This window comes from Brachycentrus maculatus, unplaced genomic scaffold (genome assembly GCF_059751285.1).
Source record: "Brachycentrus maculatus isolate JH-2025_06_01 unplaced genomic scaffold, ASM5975128v1 h1tg000475l, whole genome shotgun sequence".
Taxonomy (NCBI): Eukaryota; Metazoa; Arthropoda; class Insecta; order Trichoptera; family Brachycentridae; genus Brachycentrus; species Brachycentrus maculatus.
Genome location: NW_028281222.1, coordinates 2,201,221 through 2,228,378, shown reverse-complemented (window position 1 = coordinate 2,228,378; position 27,158 = coordinate 2,201,221). Strand labels below are relative to the sequence as shown.

General features: G+C 37.4%; 1 protein-coding gene across 1 annotated transcript; it reads left to right on the top strand.

The window, feature by feature from the left end:
• The first annotated feature begins 354 nt into the window (after positions 1-354).
• tsr (Cofilin/actin-depolymerizing factor homolog tsr) lies at positions 355-18,427 on the top strand. Its single transcript, XM_088271998.1, has 3 exons — positions 355-433; positions 16,936-17,126; positions 17,789-18,427. Exons 1-3 carry the CDS (start codon positions 431-433, stop codon positions 18,039-18,041), a joined length of 447 nt encoding a protein of 148 aa, XP_088128124.1. The 5' UTR covers positions 355-430; the 3' UTR covers positions 18,042-18,427.
• The last annotated feature ends 8,731 nt before the right edge of the window (positions 18,428-27,158 follow it).

Here is a 27,158-nt window from a genome sequence, read left to right as displayed (position 1 = left end):
AACAAAATTCATAATTTCTCGTTATTAAATAGGAAAAGCGTTTTAACATAACCCATTTAATTTATAAAATTTATGTAAAAAATAAACGTCGGCATTTTGACAGGTGTGAACATCGCGCGGTGAATGCCAGAAATATATTTTTGGACTAGTGAATATATAAAATATTAGAAACCAACTTTTTAAAGTAATATTCTTTATGAATTGAGTGATCATATTTGATTTTGTTACAGCAAATTTGATTTTGTTTTTAGTGAGAAGTTAATTATTTTTGTTTATAAGTTTTGAATCCGCGCATGCGCAGTTGTTATTTCTCTGCGGGGAGCTGTTGTACCAACTGAAGAAACAAAAATTACTAGTTCAGGTTTTTGTGAGTTTGAGTTGCGGTTCGTCTCGTTTTCTTAGTGATAATAAAAAGTATTGTCATCCTAAAATGGTAAGTGTTTTATCCGTTAAATCGTGTAGAGTTGAATCGAGTGTATTTTGAACGTATATTCGGCTGTGTTTGTGCTTAAAATGCTGTATTTTCCACGCACGATTCCTTCGACCGGCGTCTCCGTTCGCCATATTTCGCACACCCATCCAATTTGCACGATTCATCCGAAGCTCCCGATCCAGTTTTATCCACAATCCGTTTCTTAAAAATGTTAACGTGATTTATTTAATATTTTAGCAATCAAAATTATGTGTATCTAAGTGAATCTGCATTGATACTTTCGTTATTATAAAAAAAAACCGGTGTTGGATTTCACTCCCTCGTGTCGCTACACAACGCCTTTTTTGACAATCTGACATATTTTTATTAACGAGTGAAGTGTGTATTGTAGGACGTTAAAAACGAGCAAATTTAGTCGAAAAATAAAATAACCTATGTTTTGATTTTTTTATTGCATTTCTCATGTGTTTGACGTGAACGCTTTGCCGGAAGGCGGTGCCTTCGAGCCATTTTGATTGCACTTTTTTTTATTTATTCATAAATTTCAGGCGGTCTTCTAAACGGTCTTCTCTCCATAAATGCATGGTTTAAATTACAATTTATGAATATATGTTTAGTACCGATGTATTAGTCACTAAGTGTTGCACACGCCTAACTACATATGTGCCATTTACCATATATGGTCGTTGTATTTATTAGCTGAGCTTGCATTATTTCGATACGTTTTCTTCAGACGATTTATCTACAAATTTACATTAAAATAATCAATTAATCGTGTTTTTTTTAACAACATTCACTAGTCGTTCTGTCATAAATAATCTAATTTGTAAAATTTATTTTGACAGACGTTTCGTTCAATCTGTTCATTTCCGTTACGCTTAAGACTAAACATATTGATATAGCCGAATCATTTAATGAAAATATTGAAATTAGTCACGTTATTTATTTACTTAATTAGTCATTTACGACTTGAAATGACTGTTTTTTGGAACATAACTTTTTTTCGTGATTTATATATTTTTTGTAATTAAATTATAACGTTTTCAAATCACTATAAATATTTTATTATAACTTAATTATAATGTCTACCGGTTTCGAAGCTAACCGCTTCTTTATCGAGAGTATTAATCAGTCTTGATAAAGAAGCGGTTAGCTTCGAAACCGGTAGACATTATAATTAAGTTATAATCAAATATTTATGGTGAATTTAAAACAAAGTTACATTTTAATTATAAAATGGAAAATCACAAAGTTCGTGCTTCAAATATAAATTACATATTTTTTGATTTATACATTACTACTACTACTACTACCATCACGCCGTTTCCCGCAGGGGTAGGCAGAAAGGATGAAACGCCACACTCTTCTGTCCTGACATACACTCCTCGCCCCCTTCACACCCATACATCTAGTCATACATGCCATCCGATTGCGTAGACTTTTGACACCACCAGATTTTAGGTTCTGATTGATCTGATCGTGCCAAGTCTTTTTCGACCGTCCTCGTTCCGTTCTCCCGCTCACATTCGCCACATATATTTTCTTAGTCATTCTCTCGTTATCCATTCGCTCCTCAATATCCTCTCTGCCTGCCCCTGCGTGGAAACGGCGAGTTGGTAGTAGTAGTACATGTCTAATGTGTAAAGGCAACTAGCCGTAACTCAAGTTGCGGCTGTTTGGCGTAACACGGCTCAAAGCATTCTTATAACTGGCCTCTATCATATACAATCACAGATTTTGCTCTATCTCTTTCCTTTACCGAGATATTCATTATCCAAATAGCCGCGAAATTGTATTAATTTCATACATGCGTTGGAAAAAAGCATGATTTTTAGTTAACTTTTAACTCGTATAGCTCAAAACTACTGTTTTGGCCTTGCGTCTTGGCTATAACACCCAAGGTGGGTGAAAAGCCATTAAAAAGAAGAAGAAGACCTTGCGTCTATTTGCCTTTGCACGTTAGATTTGCAAACGCGAGTCAAAGATGCGTTCAGATATCAAAATCGCTCACCTTAAACATTTATTTAAAAATATTTATTACACTACTACCATCACGCCGTTTCCCCGCAGGGGTAGGTAGAGTGGGTGGAACGCCACACTCTTCTGTCCTGACATACACTCCTCGCCTCCTTCACATCCATACATCTAGTCATACATGCCCTCCGATTACGCAGACTTTTGACACCGACAGATTTTAGGTTCTTATTGATCTGATCGTGCCAAGTCTTTTTCGGTCGTCCACGTTCTATTTTCCCTCTCACATTCGCCACATATATTTTCTTAGTCCTTCTCTCGCTATCCATTCGCTCCACATGTCCATACCACCGCAAAGAACTCTTCCTAATCTTTTCAATTATTCCTCGTTCAGCCTTACATTCCTTTCTTATATCGTCGTTTTTAATTCTGTCATACAATGATTTTCCACACATTCATTTCCACACATATTCACATTCATTCACAGTGAAGCGCCCTTGAGGTATTTTTTTACGAAAATGGCGCTATATAAGTTATCCAATTTTATTATTATTATTATTATTATTATTTATTACAGCTTATCGTTATTCCATCAGTGATAAGATAAAAAAATGGCATCTCATTCATATCAATTGCTTTTTAGTACAATAATAATAAAATAAAAACACGCACTTAATATTCTGAATATGTATAATCTTACTTTGACACGCCCCTACTAAATTTCTATCCACTTAAAAAATCATAAGGCTCTCTGTTAAATAAAAAGTTTACGCAACTCGGCCAAAGATGGTGCCGAGAACTCAAACGTGAAGGAACATGTCAATTTGAGGATACATACAAGTTCCGAAATTTTAGTAGTGCGCTTGCAATCATGGGTGGAATGGTGAATGTTACACGTGTGTAAAGGCATGTCTTAAACCAGTCCATGACAGTTCGACCACCTCTCTACCTACCCCTGCGGGGAAGTGGCGTGATGGTTAATTAGTCATCATTATATATTTATACAGCAGGACCTTTTTTATCCGAACGCCGAAAATTTACCCTCTGTTCGGACTAGTAAAGCGTTCGGATTACAGTACAGAAAACCTGTAGGGTATTTTTATCAAATAAAACAACATATCGCTCACTCCTTTCAACAACGCCATGTATAAAAAAACTTGATTTTTCAGTAGGTCGTTTTTAAAGTTTAAGAATATAGTAAAATGTATTAAAAATAAATATCAAGCCACTTATTGAACTTTTTACTGTGTAACAGTTCTTTTTAGGTAAAACCTGAAGGTTTTTTCTCCATTTGAAAAATATTTATTACATAAAAAAAAAATTAAGCGATACCTTTTGTTCAAAATGCAAAAACAACATTTTCTGTCCTGTAGCGGGTAAATATTGAATAAAACTATGGCACTTTTGCTGGGATATAGTACATTTTCTGGGCATTCCGAAAACATGCACAATTGAAAATTGTCGATTTTTGAAATATGACGTTGTTGAAAAGAGTGAGCGTTATGCATTGTTAAATTTTGAATGTAATTATTTTTTTTTTTCAAGAAATCAAATATTTTAGTTAGTCCAGATTTATTTAATGACAAGAAAAAGCTTTGTCTCGCAATTTACATAAAATCATCTTTTCTGGCATAGGAATATCCACCTGGTCAGCCCATTATAGGCATGTGTTTAAGGGATGAGTGGACGTTCGGATTACAGAGGTATTCGGATTAGCGAGGGTTCGGATTAAAGAGGTCCTGCTGTATATGTGTGTAAAATAATAATCATAGTCTTGGATAATTTATATAGCGCCATTTTTGTAAAATACTACCTCAAGGGCGCTTCACTGTGAATGAATGGAACATTTTCAGACGGGAGGAATATCTAATTTAACGTACTCAACCTATAAAGGATTGTATTAGTTTTGTGTTTATAACAGCCGATATAATCAATATTTTCATTCATCATTTTCTCCTGGAAAATTCGCCTTCGTAAATACGTTGTTTTCGTAAGTTGGTAATGAATGACGTCACAGAAACGATGGAGTTATTTTAATATTGGTTACATTGCTAAATTATTGGCGGCTCTATTTGTTGATGTCTATGGTCCACCTTCTCACCCCCACTCCCCTCATATTTGTATAACACAAATGGTAGTGTATCCATAATACACACTAAATCCACACTACTACTATTACAGCTCTATTAACCATAGACAATAAACCGCATGACGTCACAAAACGTTAGCTGACGGAAATTTGATGACGTATGCGAACGCACGTTTTTCGTTTTATAAAAATATCTGAAGTTTAAACCTTCATATCTCCCTTAGTTCTCCACAGAATTTAATAAGAATGTTATCGACAGGCTTGTGATTTTCATATTAATTTATTAGCCAATAAACCAACATCGCGACAATAATCTATTGACTTTTAAACAAAATATAGTTTTATTGCAAAATTATTTTATTAGTCACTGTTTTTTTTTTAATTTTGTGAGTAATGAATGACTCTTAGAATTTTGCAATATAATCTATTTCTCGTTACAATGAATCAGTTTATCTCGAGCTTCGAATTAGTTAGTCATTCTGCAAACAGTACGGCTGTCCAAATTTAAAACACAGTAAGGGACATTTTTTTTGTAGTACGTTTTTTTTTGCATTTTTGGACTAAGTAGAGTCTACTTAGTCCATAAATGCAAAATAAAACGTACTACAAAAAAATGTCCCATACTGTGTTTCAAATTTGGACAGCCGAGTAGACAACTGAATGTTGTTTTATTTTTATATTGACATTTAAATTTTTTTCAATTAAAAAAGAAATATTTGTGTTCTTATTATTTACGGAAATATTTCAATTTCATACTATTGTAAACTGATTCATTATGAGCCTAGACGGCTCATAATGAATCAGTTTACAACATTTTGAGTGTGTCCAAATACTTGTTCACAAAATCTGGATTATCTCCAATTGCAGGAGTTATTTTCATATTATTTTTTGACATCTCATCTAAGATGAAGAAGAATATGGAAGTCTGGGCATTAACGGGGCTGACGACCGTCACAGGCTGGTTTAAGTGATCACTTTACACACGTGTAACGTTCACCAATTCTACCCATTATTGACAACCACACTATTCAAATTCTTGGATATCTATATATATGAACCAATTTCGATACGTTGTTCTTGAATCAATAGAACTTCACTAGAGACATCTATCGGTGAGATGTCTCGTATTTTCTCGTTTTTTTATGTAAGTTTTACTTTATCACTGATCCAGCCTATGACAGGTCATAAGCTCTGTAAATACCCAGACTTCCACATTCTTCTTCATATATGTTTAAATGGCAATGAAAAAAAACCTATCGTTTTCTAAAGTGCATACATGTATGACGTTTGTGGCGTGATGACGTCACAAATGTTCACGAACGCCCTCGAAAGATTCCTCTTCCGCATACATTCACTCCATCTAAGAACTGCACAACCGTTAAAATTCTTACATATCGCTCACTCCTTTCTACAATGTCATAAATCAAAAAACTTGATTTTTCAGAAGATCGTTTTTATAGTTTAAAAATATAATAAAATGTATTTAAAATAAATATCAAGCCACTTATTGAACTTTTTACTGCGCAACAGATCTTTTTAAATAAAAAAACCTGAATTTTTTTCTCCATTTGAAAAATATTGAGTTTATTTTTAAAAAAATAATTGAACAATACATTTTCTTGGAAATGCAAAAACAACACTTTCTGCTATGTAGCGGGTAAATAGTAAGTTAAAAATATGCTGCTTTGCTGGGATATAGTACATTTTCTAGGCATTCCGAAAACATGCACAGCTGAAAATTGACGATTTTTGATATATGACGTTTTTGAAAGGAGTGAGCGATATTGTATTGAGCGAAAAGGTGATCCGACAAAATAAAACGCCTTCCTCTTGATCCCCATGGACTGGAGAATGGCCAAGGTGTTGGGCAGGACGCCTTCCTGAGCGATGGTCGTCACGCTGGAGGGCAGCTTGTTGAGCTCCCCGTCATTGTGGATGGCCAACTTCCAACTTCCAGACTAGCACAGTTCAAACGGGACTTCACTTTTATCCTCTTTTGCCGCCCTTCCGTGATCCGACATGATAACAGCCGTACTCTCTCGTGTCTCTACATTTGAGGTATCACTTATACCTCAGAAACTTCTTTTGTACTTTCTCTACCTTAGAGAGTACTTAACCCTTCACTGCATGACTTTTTTTTGCATGACTGCATGACTGCATTGACAGTTCGTTTTCGAGAGACAAGTAAAGTTATTATTTTGGCGTCCATAGCGCGTCTTTTGGCTAAATTATGAACTTGTCCGCCTCCGTAGTGTAATGGTCAGCACGCTCGGATACCGTTCGGTAAAATAAATATTAGTGATTTTTTTCATTGTGCTATCACTTGTATTTTTATTTTACCCCCCTTGGGAATCGAACCCGGGACCTCCAGAACGGTAGCCGAGTGTGCTGACCATTACACTACGGAGGCGGACGATGTAAGTGATTTTTTCACTGTAATATTTATTCAATCTTACCATGGACTGGTGCCTGAAGCGGAGGGCTGATCACCTTTCCTTCACTTGTAAACGATCAAGATAACACTGCGTTTATTTGACACAGTGCCCTATGCACCATCGGGGTGTGGATAAGGGTTTTATATATATTATATATATACGTGAGTTATGAATGTATCTTATCAGTGACAGCAAAGAACTTGCTTATATTTTTAAAGAACGTTTCAACACTAACTTTTGGGTATGTAACAAATTTGATACACTATGCAGTGAAGGGTTAAGCTCGTGTGGCCCCCAAATCATCGAGCCACTCTCGAGTCTACTTCGCACCAAGGTAATGCGTTCTATTCCCTCTGCCTACCCCTGCGGAAAGAGGCGTGACGGTTAGGTAGGTAGGTGAAATTTCCAGTCGCACCCGAACCATGCATCCTAGTGATATTTTTACACTCGCCTAAATACGCCTCGAGTTGGTGATATGTAAACAGCGCTCTCCCGCGGCGGGTCGGGACATGGCGCGCACATTTCGACGTTTCGGATCACCAAACTGCACCCGCCATCTGGATTGCACCTCTGTGCCTTTTTTTAAACCTACCAAATGTGGCGCGATCGAAAGTCGAGACATTTACCGAGGTGGATGCAGTTTAACCCTTATCACTCGAGAGGCGCCGCTACAGCGCCACATAAAATATCGATTCCGCTCGTTAGGCGCCCCAGGAGCGCCATGAACAATAGGCATGCATTTTATTGTTCACAAAATCCAGGGGTGCACGGACAGGTTTCTTCGTGTTTACTTGTTTCTTCATATGTAAACATAAATAAGCATACTTATGTGCTACCTTTCCAAAAAAAAATTATTAGAAATAGGTATCAAATTGTGGTAGAGTGGGTTCGAACCGAGAAACTCTGATTTAAGAATCCGCAACACTAACCACGGGACCACAACCCGACACTCCGAATCGGCTGGTAGTCAGGTAAATCAGGTACCAGTCCAGGGTGGTACCTTGGACTTGTACCGGAAGCGCGGGACTGATCATCGAGCAAAACTACTTATTTTTGTAAAAAATAATAAAAATTACGAGGGAAATGCTCCAGTATCCCCTGGTCGGGCGATCAAAATCAGCGATTTATTGCAGGTTAAATTTACAAAAACGTACCGATACGTTATATGGTACAACACTTTCATTGGTAAGAATGTCACCACAAAGGTGCTATGTGTGGTCAGATAACGATTTCATTATCAACCAAACAGTTGCTTTACAATTATATGAAAATAATATTAGTTTCTCATTAAAAATACATACAAATTATTTGAAATAGGTATGAAATTGTGGTAGAGTGGGTTTGAACCGAGAAACTCTGACTTAAGAGTCCGCGACACTAACCGCGGGACCACATCCCGCAAAGCGGCGCATTAGAGTCTTGTCTGAAGGTAGGATAGTAAGGACAGGGAAGGTAAATGTAAAAAATACATCACAAACACCCGTACTTTATTTTGCACTTGGCGGGAATCGAACCCGCGACGCCAGTTTCGCAGTCGAGCGCCTACCCAACTACTGCGTCCAGTAATCTAGGGTTAAGTGCATCAGCGCCGCGCGCTGCACCCTGCACGCCGCTCGATACGCGTCTCGGCGGGTGGGGGTGGGGGGCGTGACGTCACGCCGCGTCACCGCCCGGGGTCAATGTCGCGGTGAGTCACGGGCGCCTCACCTGTTGGACGCTCCGTGCGGCCCATCTAGCCACCTCAGGGCTCTAACTAACCCATCCGCATATCGCTCGCCCCTTTCGACAACGTCATATATCAAAAATCGACAATTTTTCAGTTGTGCATGTTTTCGGTATGCCCAGAAAATGTACTATATCCCAGCAAAAGAGACATATTTTTAACTTAATATTTACCCACTACAGTATTGTTTAATTATTTTTTTTAAATAATCGTAGTTGTACAGGAGAAAGTGACCAACTAACAAAACGTAAAATGTTCAGGAGGGTCATTTAAGTCACTTTTGCTTGGCAATAAAATAAACATCAATGCAGTTAGTCATTTTTAACAAGTCAATATATTACACATTCAAGTTCAAAATCCTTTGTTTTTTTTTTCAGGGCAATATTAAGCTAGTAAGATACCAAACAGTCAATGATCACGTTTTTGTAAAAAATGCACTGCGGCACTTTCTCCTGTATGACTACGATATACTAAATATTTTTCAAATGGTGAAAAAAACCTTCAGGTTTTATCTAAAAAGATCTGTTGCACAGTAAAAAGTTCAATAAGTAAGTGGCTTGATATTTATTTTTAATACATTTTATTGTATTCTTACACTTTGAAAACGATCTCCTGAAAAATCTTTTTTTTATATATACGACGTCGTTGAAAGGAGTGAGCGATATCAGTTTTTTTGTTAAATATGTATACAAATATACTAATTCAATGTATTCCCGAAAGTAAAAAAATGGCTCCGCTCGGAGGAGAGGTGACACGTTTGTCCAACAACGAGGCGCTAATATTTTGCACCTGATAAAACGAGAACAAACATGGAAATAATCTTTGAGAGGATATTCGCTAACACTGAATTCTATTTATTGTTTCGGCATTAACTTAGTGGTAAGACATGTTACAATGGTTAAAGAAAACACTTGTTTCATACCACTTGAGTTTTATTATAGACTACATGTTTCAGAAGTTAAACTTCCATCTTTCAGTTATTATACAGACCTGAATGATGGAAGTTTAACTTCTGATACATGTAGTCTATAATAAAACTCAAGTGGTGAAAAACAAGTGTTTTCTTTAATCATTGTAACACTGAATTCATTCCACCGGGGAGAGGTCACATATCTGTTCACGCCAGATTTTTTAAAATAGTGTAATTTGGATATTTTATGGTTTTAGATGTTCGAATGATGAAATAAGGATCGAATGCAAGGGTGAGATAAGCATTATCGATAAAATTAAGAAAGGTGTGGTGAAATGGTTTGGACATGTGGAGCGTATGAGTGAGGAAAGAAATATAAAATTATAAATGCCACTGTTTTACCGATAAATATAGCACATATAACTATTCACATCCCTATCCGCACCCAATGGTGCATAGGGCACTGCGTCGTATAAACGCAGTGTTATCTTGTTATAAAAATAAACTGTCTCATAAAATTATAAATACTACTGTTTTACCGATAAATATAGCACATATAACTATTCAAACCCTTATCCGCACCCCGATGGTGCATAGGGCACTGCGTCATATAACGCAGAGTTATCTTGATCGTTTACACATGAAGGAAAGGTGATCAGCCCTCCGCTTCAGGTACCAGTCCAGGGTAATATTGAATAATAATTACAGTGAAAAAATCGCTTTTTATTTATTTGACCCCCTCCCTGAGAATCGAATCCGGGACCTACAGAACGGTAGCCGTGCGTACTGACCATTACACTACAGAGGCGGACATATAACTATTATGCATGTATTATATCGAGTGTCTAGATCAGAAATGTGATAAATTGACAAGAAAACTTAACTACGGTCCTTTAGTCGATTTGATCTTCACGTTCGTTTGATAATGCCCTGACAAGGCGAAAAAATTATCACAATATTAATTTTTTATGTGTTTTTGTTAATAAAACACAACTTAGTAGGCAAAAAATCTGTGTTTGATTTAAAATTAATACATAAAATAATATTTTTATGTAAGACGTAAAAGTATTACGGAGGAATACAAAAATTCTGAGCCCCGTATCTTTTAATTTATTATTAGATTAAAACCAATATTTTTAGCTTTTCCACTTTTTTATTTGACCAGCGACCGGGTTTCGTCGTTACCGACATCATCAGACTGGTGAGAGGCTATACAAATTGTTATGTTATATATAAAAGAAGGCAGGAGTTGATAACCATGATTTGATATAATTTTATGAGAAATTAATTATATAAAATTATATAAAATCATGGTTGTCAACTCCTGCCTAATTTTATATATATAACATAACAATTTGTATAGCCTCTCACCAGTCTGATGATGTCGGTAACGACGAAACCCGGTCGCTGGTCAAATAAAAAATAAGTGGAAAAGCTAAAAAATATTGGTTTTAATCTAATAATAAATTAAAAATGCAATTCCATCACGAAGTGTCAGTGGATAATATAAACCGTATCTTTTATAATTTATATTGATATTCTCATTTTTAGTCAAGTTGTAGTAAATACAAACCACCGGGAGGGCCCGTTCCGCAGACGCGACACCCATTTGCATTACACGCGCACCCGTTTCAATTACATAAGTCGGCCGCCTTATGATATTAGCGGGACACCCACCCACACACCAAAATGTGTATTTTCGACACAAAATTTGGCAGGACCCATCAGGAACGGGCGCGGCGCGCGCAGAAAGGTCCCACCCATCGCCACCGCGATCCGAACCATCCCGAGGATGAAACGAACCTTTTTACGCGGTGGAACCGATTCCATTCTAGTTGTAACACACATAATGTTGGCGATTCGTCTATTTGCTGCTCGCGATATTTTATTTTGACATCGAGCAATTTCAAATAAATAAAAAAAGTACGCATCCGGTCGGCACGCCCGGCTCACGTTCTGGAGGTCCCGGGTTCGATTCCCAGGGGGTGTTCAAATAAATATAAGTGTTTTTTTTCACTGTAATATTTATTCAATACTACCCTGGACTGGTACCTGAAGCGGAGGGCTGATCACCTTTCCTTCATGTGTTGACGACCAAGATAACACTGCGTTTATATGATGCAGTGCCTTATGCACCAGTGTGGTGTGGATAAGGGTTTGAAGAATGAAGACGTCAATGTTTTGTAACACTCTCCTTAACATTTCTTATCATGGCTTGTAGCTTGAGCTGGCCGTAAACATTACTCTTCCCTTTATATTACTTATGTTCTCGCATGCGCTGCCACTTGTACTAGCGTGCCTGTCGCGTGTGCTATATACTACTGCGATCCAAACTAACATGTGTTTTGTGCTGTCATTATCGAGTAGCTTGTGCTGTAATTAGCCGTCACTATCTAGTAGCTTGTGCTGTTTCTAGCCGTCACTGTCCAGTAACTTGTGTTGTTTCTAGCCGTCACTATTCAGTAGCTTGTGCTGTTACTAGCCCTCACTGTGCAGTAGCTTGTGCTTTTACTAGCCGTCACTGTGCAGTAGCTTGTACTGTTACTATCCTTCACTGTCCAGTAGCTTGTGCTGTTACTAAGCCCTCACTGTCCAGTAGCTTGTGCTGTTACTAGCCTTCACTGTCCAGTAGCTTGTGCTGTTACTAGCCCTCACTGTCCAGTAGCTTGTGCTGTTACTCACTACCATTGCCATATTGTGGTGTCTAGCGGTAGTCTAGTCACTAGTTGCTAGTTACACGCTGTCTCTAACAGTAGTCTAGTCACTAGTTACGCGCTGTTTCTAGCAGTAGTCTAGTCGCCAGTTGCTAGTTACTCGCTGTCGCTAGTTAGTGCTTGCCCCCGCCGCTGCTTGCCAGTCCCGCCTGGCCGCGGCCGCCGCCCCGGGCCCGCATGGCCCGCGGACAGGCCCGGCGCAGGGAGAGCGAGCCACATCCGCATATTCGGGCCGGCCGCCGCACATCGGCGGCCGGCCCTGCGTACTGGACGTACACACTCTTCGTATACGCACTAATGTCATGCATGTGCCCGTATTATAACAGAATTCCTATTTTAGCCTGTTTTGTTTGTATTACATTGTAACAAAATTACTGTTTTAGCCTGTTTTGTTTGTATTATTACAACAAAATTACTGTTTTAGTCTGTTTTGTTTGTATTAGATTAGTTTGTGTAAATCAAAACTTACTAACCGACCATCGCGCCGCTCACATGCAGGGATAAGCAGAGAGGATAGAACGCCACACCAGTCTGTCTTTGCCAACAATCGCCGATTCGCCTCTTCCACGTCCGTTCATCAATCTCCTCACCCGCTGATGACATATTTAAATATCTTCATTTGCGATGTTTTGCCGGGGGAGGGTCGCCATCGTTCGCAGAATTAAAAAAAATAGACAACAAAAAAATCCTATTAAAAATTTTTTTTTTGACGAACGAAAAATTGTATTTTTATATTTTCTTTACAAAAATGTTAGTAATATAAGTATATAACCACTCACCGAGATTTTTATGTCTACCGGTTTCGAGACGTACCCGTCTCTTCGTCAGGACAATCACTACACCAGCATGCAAACAATACTACCATAGCACTATTCACACGCTTAAAATTACACAAAAATTATACCTTATTTTCCGAAACTCACAGCAAATTGACAATGATGATTCATTGCTTTCATTGATTCGGAATATTTTTCTTACTTTTGACGTTTTATCAGCAATAAATCTACTATTTTATCGATCGTCTTTAGGAGGCTTTATTCTCTGACTCAAATAACAATTTTTCAATGTTTAAAATTAATCACATTAAAAATATATATATTTTTCTTCTTCTAACCCTTATCCGCCCACAATAGTGCATAGGGCACTGGATCCTAACTAACCATCACGCCGCTTTCCCGCAGGGGTAGGCTGAGAGGATAGAATTCCACACCAATTGGTCTTTGGAAACAATCTTCGCCTCTTCCGCATTCCTGCATAGCCTGATACGTACCCGCCGATTATCCCGACTCCTGACCCGACCACTTTCTTTTTCGTCTTCTTCTTGGTATAAGCCTTGTAACCTGTTTTCAAGAGGGATGTCGATTCCCAGCTGTCAATCTATGTCTTTGGTGGTCTGCCCGGGAGTCGTCTACCTTGGGGTTGACCGTGCAGTGTGGGGGAGTCTGGATGGTTCCATTCTCCTCACATGCGTATGAGGTATGCGTTGTGACAACAAGGAAGAGACAATTCACATCCGTAATTAGGGCCAAATGTCCGCAACAGTTCTTATTCAGGGTCTATATGGTGACAAGCTTGTATCACGTCATGTTTTGATGTTACAGTCATATTATTGCTTGTATGGACCCCATACTTTGAAACCGTAATAGTGGTTGGTATCTAGACGTGCTTTAGTCTAAGGTCTAAGGGATAAAAAAAAAGTATTGATAATTATAGAGTAACAGTGGAAATATATTAATAATAATAATAATAAAACCCTTATCCGCACCCCAATGGTACATAGGGCACTGCGTCATATAAACGCAGTGTTATCTTGATCGTTTACAAATGAAGGAAAGGTGATCAGCCCTCCGCTTCAGGTACCAGTCCAGGGTAGTATTGAATAAATATTAACTTGTTAATATTGAATACGATAGCACTATATGTTTATATGTATATTTATACATAAATAATAAGAAAAACTTTAGTCAATATCAGAATTAAATAAATTATAAACTAAAAAATCTGACGTGCTACATTTATTTTGCTTTCATTTTTGAATTCAGCTATGCAAAGTGCATAAAGATCAGCTATTTTCATATCAGGAAAAATAATTATTACATCGGCTGTTATAAACACTGCACGAGTCTAATACAATCCTTTATACTTATTTATTTTTTTACAATCAAGATAACACTGCGTTTATATGACGCAGTGCCCTATGCACCATTGGGGCGCGGATAAGGGTTTTATTATTATTATTTTTTTTTTACAAAAATGTTAATAAAATTAGTATATAACTACTCACCGAGATTTTTACGTCTACCGGTTTCCAGACGTACCTGTCTCTTCGTCAGGACAATCACTAAGACAGCATGCAAACAATACTACCCTTCACCACCATAGCACCATTCACACACTCAAAACTACACAAAATGTCTAACACATTCGATTTTCGATCGACCCGAAGACCAACATGCACTATAGTTTTCAATACAGACATACGTTACGAGCCGAGGTTAAACGTGCAATCCTTTATAGGTTGAGTATGTTAAATTAGATATTCCTCCCGTCTGACAAAGATCCGTTGAAAAATTGCGGTATTCTTAAAAATTGCGATATTAAAAAAAAATGATTAGGTTTTTTTATGAGTTTCATCAGTCTTCATTTCTGACACTCTCGGATTAAATTTCTCAAATTTAAAAATAATTTCATGTTTCGATTCGTAAAAATTCGATTTTTTACACTGCCTCAAATTATTGCCGGACAATTAAAAATTATTTCCGATACCTTGTTTCAATAATTGCCGCCACCTTGCCGTTTGAATATCACACAACCACCTCGGGACATCAATCGGCGCTCCAGTTCATTCCAGTCAGTTCAGTCCAGTACATTAGTATGCGGATTAGCGTTAGGCCTTCCGCCCCGGAGATGTGGTAGGTCTGCGTAATTCTGCCCGTCATGGATACTGCACATTACCCAGCAGTGCTTGTCCAATTAAAAGGTGCAGTTAGTTTTTAAATTCTGTATTTTATATTACAAGCTCACATGCTCGGTCTTGAATAATATTCCGATTGAAAGAAATATTTGAGTTGTGATCCATCCCAATCACCGTGTTTCGAATCTTGTGACAGGTCATAAGCCTTGTGAATACCCCAGACTTAATCAATGTTGAGATGTCAAAAAATACCATGTTTATTAATAATAAAAAAAAAATCATTTGTTAACACATTAGTTACAACAATGTTTTGATAAAACTGTATCTTGAGGCGGGCGACATTAGACAGCTGTCCGGAAATATAAAATATGTCAGTGAACTTCATATTTTGAACTTGAGGTTGAACTCGAAAACAATACAAAAACGGTTAAATGGTCTCTAACGTCTCAAAATAAAATCATGTTAGTCCACAAATCACAAAAGTAAAAAAAATGTTAAAAACACTAATAAAATATTAGAAAATAACAACACAGTTTAACAACCGCCGAAAACTCAAAATCTGCAAATAAAAAATGATTTATGGGCTTTCCCCACACGCGTTTATTGCTTTGTAAGTACCAACTGCCGACTTAAGTAAAAGACAATGATCTTTGTATTTTATTTCATTTTAGGACAAAGAAAAAAACGCACCGTCTGTATCCATTGTTAAAAGTTAATTTGTAACATTTCCTTCAAAACAGATTACGACCATTAGCTATGTTTTGAACCAGTAAATATCAGTATTATTTTTTATATTACAACGACATCTATCCACTACACAACAAAAGCAAAAAGGCCAAGAGATTAGAAGTTTATGACGTGTTTTTTGTATACTAAATTGAAGGTAGCCGAAATGCACAAAAATGTGCACCCTGCCACCACACAAGGTTTCTGAAACGCACAAATATGTGCACACCGTACACAATGTGTTAAATATATAATAGACATTTTTTATTTTAATAGACAATTTTTCATGTGTTTTTGTAAATGAAATACAACTTAGTAGACTCAAAAAATCTGTGTTTGATTTAAAATTAATACATAAATTCTTCTACATCTTTAACAAGAGTCTTCTTGCTTACTTTTTAATTTATGTTTTAATGTTTACGCTTTAAATGTTAGTTTGAAATGTAAAAAAAACGTCAACTCCAAAATATGTAACTTTGATTTAACGATGCGGTATTATAAATGATACAGTATTATAGAGTTTTCAGCGTTCTATAAACTGGCAAAATACACTAGTTTGAAATGTCAGATTTATGCGGTTTCAAAATAATATTCATGTTTAATAGCGGGTTTTTAATTCCGACTAAAAGCTTTAAATAATGGGGATTATAGGGTTAACGTTTTTTGCCAGTACACTCATGACCATGTCATGGTTGGTCCCATGGTTGGGACATGTCCTTATAATGCCACCTGAGAGCATCAACCCCTCGTGTCTCTTCTTTCAAACCCGAGGATTCCGGCGCCCCGGAAGGCCCCTGACGACCATTCACCGACTATACTCAGCGGAACTTCGAGACGCCATGATATTAATCATTATTGAATAAATCGAAATTGAAAGTCTTGATGACGTAGCCATTGCTTAGTACACCCATGATGTGAATCATTATTGAATAAATTGAAATTGAATGTGTTGATGATGTAGCCATTGCTTCATTTTGCCTTGAATTAATGTGTGGGGTGGTGTGTGTTGTGTTGTAGGCGTCCGGAGTGACAGTGTCGGACATCTGCAAGACGACGTACGAGGAGATCAAGAAGGACAAGAAGCACCGCTACGTGGTGTTCTACATCCGCGACGAGAAGCAGATCGACGTGGAGGTGGTGGGCGAGCGCAACGCCGAGTACGACCAGTTCCTCGAGGACCTGCAGAAGGGCGGCACCGGCGAGTGCAGGTACGTTCTCCACCTTCCATCAACTTCCTTGCCAACAGATAGACCCTCTAGCAAAGCAGTTTGTCATGTATAGTTAACTCGAGTAGAGTGCAGGTACCTCTTCCAACAAGAAGCGCTAGGCTTCCCGACAGACCCTCAAGCAAAGCAAGTTTTCTTGTATAATTTACTTAAGTAGAGTGCAGCTTTTTTCCACTCTAATATTTAGTCGGTATTCCATGTACTGGTACCTGAAGCGGAGAGCTGATCACCTTTCCTTCATGTGTTAACGATCAAGATAACACCGTGTTTGTATGATGCAGTGTCCTATGCACCCTTGGGGTGCGGATAAGGGTTTGAATGAATTATAATAATAAATAAAAACCCTTATCTGCACCCAAATGGTAGATAGAGCACTGCGTCATATAACGCAGTGTTATCTTGATCGTTTACACATGAAGGAAAGGTGATCAGCCCTCTGCTCCAGGTACCAGTCCAGGGTTATATTGAATAAATATTACAGTGAAAAAAAATCACTTATATTTATTTGAACCCCCTTAAGAATCGAACCCGGGACCTCCAGAACGGTAACCGAGCGTGCTGACCATTACGGAGGCAGACATTATCGCTAGCTATTGTAGCTCATTGAATGAATCAGTTGGTAAATACTGTGTGTGACGTTGCAGATACGGGCTGTTTGACTTTGAGTACATGCACCAGTGCCAGGGCACGTCGGAGAGCTCCAAGAAGCAGAAGCTGTTCCTCATGTCCTGGTGCCCCGACACGGCCAAGGTGAAGAAGAAGATGCTGTACTCGAGCTCCTTCGACGCGCTCAAGAAGTCGCTGGTGGGCGTGCAGAAGTACATCCAGGCCACCGACCTGTCGGAGGCCTCCCAGGACGCCGTCGAGGAGAAGCTGCGCGCCACGGACCGCCAGTAGTCCGCCCGCGGCACCACCACCCCCACTACCGCACTCAAAGCCCCCGAGACTACCAAAAAACATGTACAGCGTATTTGTATCCTAACTAAATAATAATCTCTGCAAACACACACAAAATTGCTGTTTTTTATATACATACATGCATACTACATACATACATACGATCTACACTCCACTTTGTACCGTCGGCTTTTTTATGATAATGGTAACGTCGCTTTTTACGCCGGTCGAATTGCCGAGTTGTTTGGGAGCGCGACCGAGCGCGCGTCGTCGGGCGATTTGGCGGCTCAAAAGGCGATGTCTGTAGTTATTTTACGTAATCTTAAGACCTTCATTTCTTATAAAATTATTTATATATACTTTATAATAAAACAAAGTATAGCGCTCGTCTTCTTTTCCTGTTGTGTGTACCGAGTTTCGGATGCAATACCGACATCTCTGGGTGACCTCTTGTACCTCCCACTCTTACCCTTCCTGCCTCGACCTCACGACCCGTCCGGCCTTGCAGTCTCTCCTGAATGAGGCGCACACACTTACCTCGGCTCCAGGATGGATATCTCATCCTTGCAGAGGTAAAATATGCCGCTCGTAAGTGATGTACAAGAGTGAGAAATATAGAAGAAAATTTCATGAGAATTGAATTTATTTATTGATTTGGCGTTTAATTTGTAGAACTCCATTTTAATTTATCTATTAATTCACAACATTTTGAGTGTGTCCAAATAATTGTTCACAAAATCTGGATTATCTCCAATACAGGATTTATTTTCATATTATTTTTTGACATCTCATCAAAGATGAAGAGTATTATTCTTCAGGATTTGGACCTCACATACTAATAAAAGAGTTTCTGCTCAATAAAAAGCTTCTTTTTTTATCTCAACAATATAAAATTGTCTCTAGTGAAGTTCTAGTGATTCAAAAACAATGTTTCAAAAATTGGTTCATATATATTAGAACTTCCAAGAATTTGAGTAGTGTGGTTGTCGAACATGGGTAGAATTGGTGAATGTTACACGTGTGTAACATTCACTTAAACCAGCCTATGACAGCCGTCAGCCCCGTAAATGCCCAGACTTCCATATTTTTCTTCATCTTTGATGAGATGTCAAAAAATAATATGTATTAATTGTTGAATCATTCCTTTGAAAATGCCATAACTAGGCGAAACAACTAGGCGCCGTGGCGTAGTTGGGTAGACGCGCTCGACTGCGTAACTAGAGTCGCGGGTTCGATTCCTGCCAATTGCAAAATTAATTCAAGAAAGATTTATTTTCAATTGGTCTGGGTGTTTCTTCTTCTTCTTCTTATTATAGGCCTTGCGGCCTGTTTTTAAGAGGGTAAAGTATTTTTCACATTTACCTTCCCTATCCTTACTATCCTACAAGCATCTAAAATAGATGCTTTGCGGGTTATTCATAAAAAAACACATAAAAATTCATATTTGTCACAATATTAATTTTTATGTGTTTTTTGACAATAAAATACAACTTAGTAGACTCAAGAAGACTCTGAGAAGCATAACAGGCAAGAGTCTTCGAGATAGATTGAGAAATGCCAAGATCAGGGAAATATGCGAGATCGAAGATGTCGTTAGGTGGGGAAGGCAACGAAGAAGACAATGGTATGCGCATGTGAGGAGAATGGAACCATCCAGACTCCCCCACATCGCACTGTACGGCCAACCCCATGGTAGACGACTCCCGGGCAGACCACCAAAGAGATGGGCCGATAGCTGGGAATCGACGTCGCAGGAGGCTAATCCCTCTTAAAAACAGGCCGCAAGGCCTACAAGAAGAAGAAGAAGTAGACTAAAAAATGTGTGTTTGATTTAACATTTACTGCATAAAAAGAATTTAATCTATTGAATAGCGGGACATTTTAGAGACCTACATATTTATTTACGGTATTGCCGTAGAACGGGGCTACTTGAACTTTGATGTGTTACTTGAGCCCAGTACAAAAAAGATATTTAGATCTGTATTTTGCCTCCGTAGTGTAATGGTCAGCACGCTCGGCTACCGTTCCGGAGGTCCCGGGTTCGATTCCCAAGTGGGGTAAAATAAATACAAGTGATTTTTTTCACTGTAATATTTATTCAATATTACCCTGGACTGGTACCTGAAGCGGAGGGCTGATCACCTTTCCTTCATGTGTAAACGATCAAGATAACACTGCGTTTATATGACGCAGTGCCCTATGCACCATTGGGTGCGGATTAGGGTTTTTTTAAAATTATATTTGGTCTACAATAATGAACGTATCGACACGATTCATTGTTTCCCTGACAGGTGACACTTATTGTCACCATACGTTCATTATTGTAGACCAAATACAGATTTAAAAAAATAATAATAATAATAAAACCCTTATCTGCACCCCAATGGTGCATAGGGCACTGCTTCATATGAACACAGTGTACGATATATAGATTAATAGATAACAATCTTGATCGTTTACACACGAAGGAAAGGTGATCAGCCCTCCGCTTCAGGTACCAGTCCAGGGTAATATTGAATAAATATTACAGTGAAAAAATATAAGTGATTTAAAAAAACAACAAAAAAAACATGGCACGATCAGGTATGCCTAAACTGACCATTTATTTTTTTTTACCAATTTTAACCTTATAGTATGGATATTCAAGAAAATACGTATTTTTTCATAGTTTTTATGTATTATTAAAAAGAAGGAATTGATAAAGAAAATAAGAGGAATAAATTTTATAAAAATGAAGAAAAAAAAGTTGTTTTATATTGGGACAGGCTATGTAAAAACGGGACGGTCCCGTTCAAAATGGGACGTATGGTCACTTTAGGTATGGCCAAATACTTGAAAGTGGTCAGGTTAGGAGTCGTAATAATCGGGGGGTATGTATGAGGAGATGCATGAACGTGGAAGAGGCGAAGAATGTTTGCAAAGACAGAGTGGTGTGGCGTCCTATTCTCTCTGCCTGCCCCTGCGGAGAAGCGACGTGGTGGTTAGTTAGTTAAATACAGATTTAAATCATTGTTTTGTACTGGGCTCAACACATCAATGTTCAAGTAGCCCCGTTTTACGGTACTGCCTTTTACAAAAAAATATAAGAATATTACATAGAAAATAATAGTAAATTATATATATAATGAAAATTATATACAATGTCCGCCTCCGTAGTGTAATGGTCAGTACGCTCGGCTACCGTTCTGGAGGTTCCGGGTTCGATTCCCAAGGGGGGTAAATAAATATTAGTGATTTTTTCACTGTAATATTTATTCAAAATTACCATGGACTGGTACCTGAAGCAGGGGGCTGATCACCTTTCCTTCATGTATAAACGATCAAGATAACACTGCGTTTATATGAAAGTGCCCTACGCACCATTTGGGTGCGGATAAGGGTTTTATTATATATTTTTTATTATATAATGAAAAAAGAAAAGATAAGTACTAGTAATAAAAAAATGAAAAACTTGGTGAAAAATAAAAAGGTTAAAAAAATTGGTACAAATTAGGTAAGTTAATAATCATCATAAAATTCATAGCAAGAGATCCAAAAAATGTTGATTTTATGATATTAAATGATGTACTAAAAATATCAACCAATGGCCCGTATTCATTGACATATCGCTCACTCCTTTCAACAACGTCATATATCAAAAATCGTCAATTTTCAGTTGTGCATGTTTTCAGAATGCCCAGAAAATGTACTATATTCCAGCAAAAGCGGCATATTTTTAACTTAATATTTACCCGCTACAGGGCAGAAAGTGTTTTTTTTGCATTTTGAAGAAAAGGTATCGTTTAATTATTTTTTAAATATACTAAATATTTTATAATGGAGAAAAAACATTCAGGTTTTACCTAAAAAGATCTGTTGCACAGTATAAAGTTCAATAAGTGGCTTGATTTTATTTTAATACATTTTTAAACTTTGAAAACGTTCTCCTAAAAATCAAGTTTTTTGATATATGACGTTGTGGAAAGGAGTGAGCGATATATATGATACATCACACTTACCAGTCATGGAGCGAGCAAGGGTGTGAGACAATATTCTCAGTTAATGTGTAGTCAACATCGGACATTATGGAACTAGTAAAGTGTATGGTGAGTATACGAGATGATATTCTCAGATTAATGTGTAGTCAACATCTGGCATTATGGAACTAGGAAAGTGTATGGTGAGCATACGAGATGATATTCTCAGATTAATGTGTAGTCAACATCTGGCATTATGGAACTAGGAAAGTGTATGGTGAGCATACGAGATGATATTCTCAGATTAATGTGTAGTCAACATCTGGCATTATGGAACTAGGAAAGTGTATGGTGAGCATACGAGATGATATTCTCAGATTAATGTGTAGTCAACATCTGGCATTATGGAACTAGGAAAGTGTATGGTGAGCATACGAGATGATATTCTCAGATTAATGTGTAGTCAACATCTGGCATTATGGAACTAGCAAAGTGTATGGTGAGCATACGAGATGATATTCTCAGATTAATGTGTAGTCAACATCTGGCATTATGGAACTAGCAAAGTGTATGGTGAGCATACGAGATGATATTCTCAGATTAATGTGTAGTCAACATCTGGCATTATGGAACTAGCAAAGTGTATGGTGAGCATACGAGATGATATTCTCAGATTAATGTGTAGTCAACATCTGGCATTATGGAACTAGCAAAGTGTATGGTGAGCATACGAGATGATATTCTCAGATTAATGTGTAGTCAACATCTGGCATTATGGAACTAGCAAAGTGTATGGTGAGCATACGAGATGATATTCTCAGATTAATGTGTAGTCAACATCTGGCATTATGGAACTAGCAAAGTGTATGGTGAGCATACGAGATGATATTCTCAGATTAATGTGTAGTCAACATCTGGCATTATGGAACTAGGAAAGTGTATGGTGAGTATACGAGATGATATTCTCAGATTAATGTGTAGTCAACATCGGACATTATGGTACATACTAGTAAGGTGTATAGTGAGTACAATAATAAATTTGAGTAAGATATTCGGGAGAGGCGTGCAGAGATTAACAGTTTGACGTCCATCCACAATGATACACTGCCATCAACATTCCAGGAGTCTTGAAAACTCAGCACTCCAGATAACTTGGCTAGTTTATTTTCATTATAGTCAGCTTTATACCTTCATTTCGTTGCATCCACTAGATCTTGCTATTATTCAATTCAACCTGTGATACCTAAATCCTCTTGGTTCCGCAACATCAAAATGCCTAAACTAAATGTGTCCTTTCTGTACAGGCTGAGGATCGGAAATACTGTACTAGCATCCCACCTCAAAAACATGAATATCTTTTTCGTTGTGCGTGTGTGAAGTGGAAGATGAGACTGCTGATCACATACTTTTTCCGGATCCACGCGGCTCGCATAACCGTATGTGTTTTTACAAAACATGCCCTATACGCGGCTGACATAAGCGTATGTGTTTTTAATTTGCTCCAAATTTCGAACCTCAGTTCAACTTGGAGGGATTTTTTCATGGTTTGGAACTTTGGATAAAATAATACGTCAATCCTTGGCCTTATGACATCTGTTGAAATATCTGACTAATAATTTGTAACATCACAAGGATAAATAAAAGAACAGATCCCTGATTTTTCTTGCGGTCGGTAATTAATCCGCGCCATAATCATGCCCTATATCTGTCTCACTCTCGACGCTACGCATCGCCAGTGGGTAAGAGTGACACACTATGCGTGCTTTGATTTATTTATGTTACGATCTTATTTGTTTATATTACGATATATTTCAAGAAAAATGTGACACAAGTGTATTATAGAGTACCAAAAAGGCACAATGAATCCCATTGAACGTTTTTGTTTAGGAAAATAAATAGTGTCTTAACTAAATACATGATAAAAGTAATCATTTAAAAAATGGCGCACGGGTGTCTCTTAGGAACAAAGTTAACGCGGTTAAAAGGTTAACTGCCCCTTACTTCCTAACCTTGAGATCCTTCAGGACATTCTCTCGGAGGCTTTGTCCTTCCTGCTAAATGTCCAGCACCTCCTATCGCTAAACTCTCAAAAGGGCAAAAATGCAATCATAAGGCACTTGAAAAAGTATAGCAAAGACATTTGAGTGAGTATTAGTGGTCATTCAAGTTAGTTTCCTCCCAGCAATGAGCAAATTCTGATAAGTTCCTGATTGGCCCACACTAGATTATCCCTCCTCTTCCTAATGCAGATTCAAATAAAAACATATTTAATTAGCTAGAAGAAACAAAAATCCACTAAATGATCTATAAACCTTGTACATAATAAGCAAGGTAAATAATAAATGCAATCCCGTCCAAAAAAAAAAAATTAGTTTACAGCATGATAATAGGTTTTGGGTACTTTGCCAATAAATAAATAAAATACCTTCATTACGTATTTTTCTAAGGTGATCAGTTTCAAATAAAAACTGATTCATCATCAGCCTGTGTCCGTCCACTGTTGAACGTAGGCCTCCCGCATGAGTCTCCATCCTCTTCGATCATCCGCCTTCCGCATCCAGGTCACTCCCGCTATTCTTCTTATATCGTCAGTCCATCTTGTAGGGGGTCGGCCGATGCTTCGTTTGCCAGTTCTTGGGCGCCATTCCAATACTTTTCTTCCCCATCGACCGTCGTCTCTTCGACAGATATGTCCTGCCCATTGCCACTTGAGTGTGCCTATTCGTTGGGTAGCATCCACTACTTGAGTTCTTCTGCGTATTTCCTCGTTTCGGATTCTATCTTTCAGCGACACTCCGAGCATGGATCTCTCCATAGCACACTGGGTGACTTTTATTTTATGAGTAAGACTTGCTGTTAGAAAAAATTGATTAGCGAAGGCCAATTTGGCAGTGTACAATGGAATCCTGATACTGGTACGGAAGTAAAGCTTCAAACAAAAAAAAGGATGAAAGTAGACTGAATGCAGTTAGTATGTGATAACTCAGTGCGGCAAAACTATATATTTTTTAAATTTTTTAATTTATTATTTCTTAAGTTAACTTATTTTACATAATATAAACTATTTTACACACTTAATTGGTCAGCACGCTCGGCTACCGTACTGGAGGTCCCGGGTTCGATTCCCAAGGGGGGTAAAATAAATATAAGTGATTTTTTCACTGTAATATTTATTCAATATTACCATGGACTGGTACCTGAAGCGGAGGGCTGATCACCTTTCCTTCATGTGTAAACGATCAAGATAACACTGTGTTTATATGACACAGTGCCCTATGCACCATTGGGGTGCGGATAAGGGTTTAATTATTATTATTATATACACTTAATTTACTACATCTACATATATATATATTTACATTTCCTTACAGTACACAAAACATTTATTTTTTAATTCTTTCAGACTCTTTTCATTCTTCATACATTCAGGCATATTATCATACATTTTCGAACCCAACATTAAACAATTTTGGCAGTCTTATTTTATCCTTTTTCTAGTTAAATGTTCATGACAATTTTTGTTTAGAACTATGTATGTAGGTATGCTAGATGTTCCAATGGTAAGTAAAGAATTAAGTAAAGAATGCAAGGCTGAGATAAGCATTATCGATACAATTGAAAAAGGTGTGTTGAGATGGTTTAGACATGTGGAACGAATGAGTGAAGAAAGAAGAAGAGTGAAGAAACAGTAAAACAAGTTAATGTGGTGATTTTTTTAAAATTAATATATTTATTAGTTGCCTTAGAAAATTTTCCTTGCCTATAATGTACAAGAATTTATAGCATATTCAGTTTATGTTATAAAAATTATAGTGGCTGTGTATAGTTCATAATAAATTGATAAAGTTGATTCCTAAAAACAATACACACAATGGATTCGATATCTGATATCAATCAAGATTTGTGACACAGCTCATTTTTTATCTTATCATCTTGTCATATTTTCTAAATAAGTAAGGTGACCATTCGTACAGGTTTTACAAGTACGGGGTAGTTTTTTTGGCATTCCTCCTGGTCATTGTAAAACAAAACCAGTACAGATTTACCTGTATCTAAGTATTGTTCTAGCTGAGTTAGACGGGAGGAATATCTAATTTAATATACTCAATCTATAAAGGATTGTATTAAACTCGTGCAGTGTTTAAAACAGCCGAAATAATCAATATTTTCATTTTCTTTTGGAAAATTCGCCTCCGTAAATACGTTGTTTTCGTAAGTTGGTAATGAATGACGAAACAGAAACGATGGACTTATTTTAATATTGGTGAAATTGCTAAATTATCGGCGGCTCTATTTGTTGATGTCTATGGTCCACCCTCCCACCCCTCCCCCTCCCCTCATATTTGTATAACACAAATGGTAGTGTAGTGGTAAACAAACAATCCACACTACTACTATTACAGCTCTGTAAACCGTAGACAATAAACCATATGACGTCATAAAACATTCGATGACGTATGCGAACGCACGTTTTTCGTTTTATTCAAATATCTAAAGTTTAAATCTTACTCTCCCTCCCTTATCCTATACCTCCTAACTTTTCCTCTATCCTCTATCTCCCTCACTTCTCTATAGAATTTAATTTCAATAAGAATGTTATCGATAGTCTTGTGATTTTTCATATAAATTTGTTAGCCAATAAACCAACATCGTGACAAAAATCCAAGTTCCGCAAAAAATGAATAAGAAGAAATATTATTATTTGACATCTCATCAAAGATGAAGAAGAATATGGAAATCTGGGCATTTACGGGGCTGACACGTGTAACATTCACCAATTCTACGCATTATTGACAACCACACTACTCAAATTCTTGGAAGTTCTATATATTTGAACCAATTTAGAAACCTTTTTCATGAATCACTAGAATTAGAGACATCTATTGGTGAGATGTAACGAAGCTTCTTCATCTTTGATGAGATGTCAAAAAATAATATGAAAATAACTCCTGTATTTGGAGATAATCCAGATTTTGTGAACAAGTATTTGGACACACTCATGGACACACAAATGTTGTAAATAAGAAGAAAGTTCCATTATTTTCTACGCCGGTACTTCCCCGCGACGAATTATATAATCGTGAGTAGGTATGATACAAAAGTTATATGCTAGTTTATCTTTGGATTTTGTATTATTATGTATGTACTAGTATAATGCTGG

Bases quoted from the DNA above. Each gene is read 5' to 3' on its own strand.
- tsr (XM_088271998.1), top strand. The intron at 17,127-17,788 runs GTACGTTCTCCA...GTGACGTTGCAG, and splicing joins GGCGGCACCGGCGAGTGCAG to ATACGGGCTGTTTGACTTTG.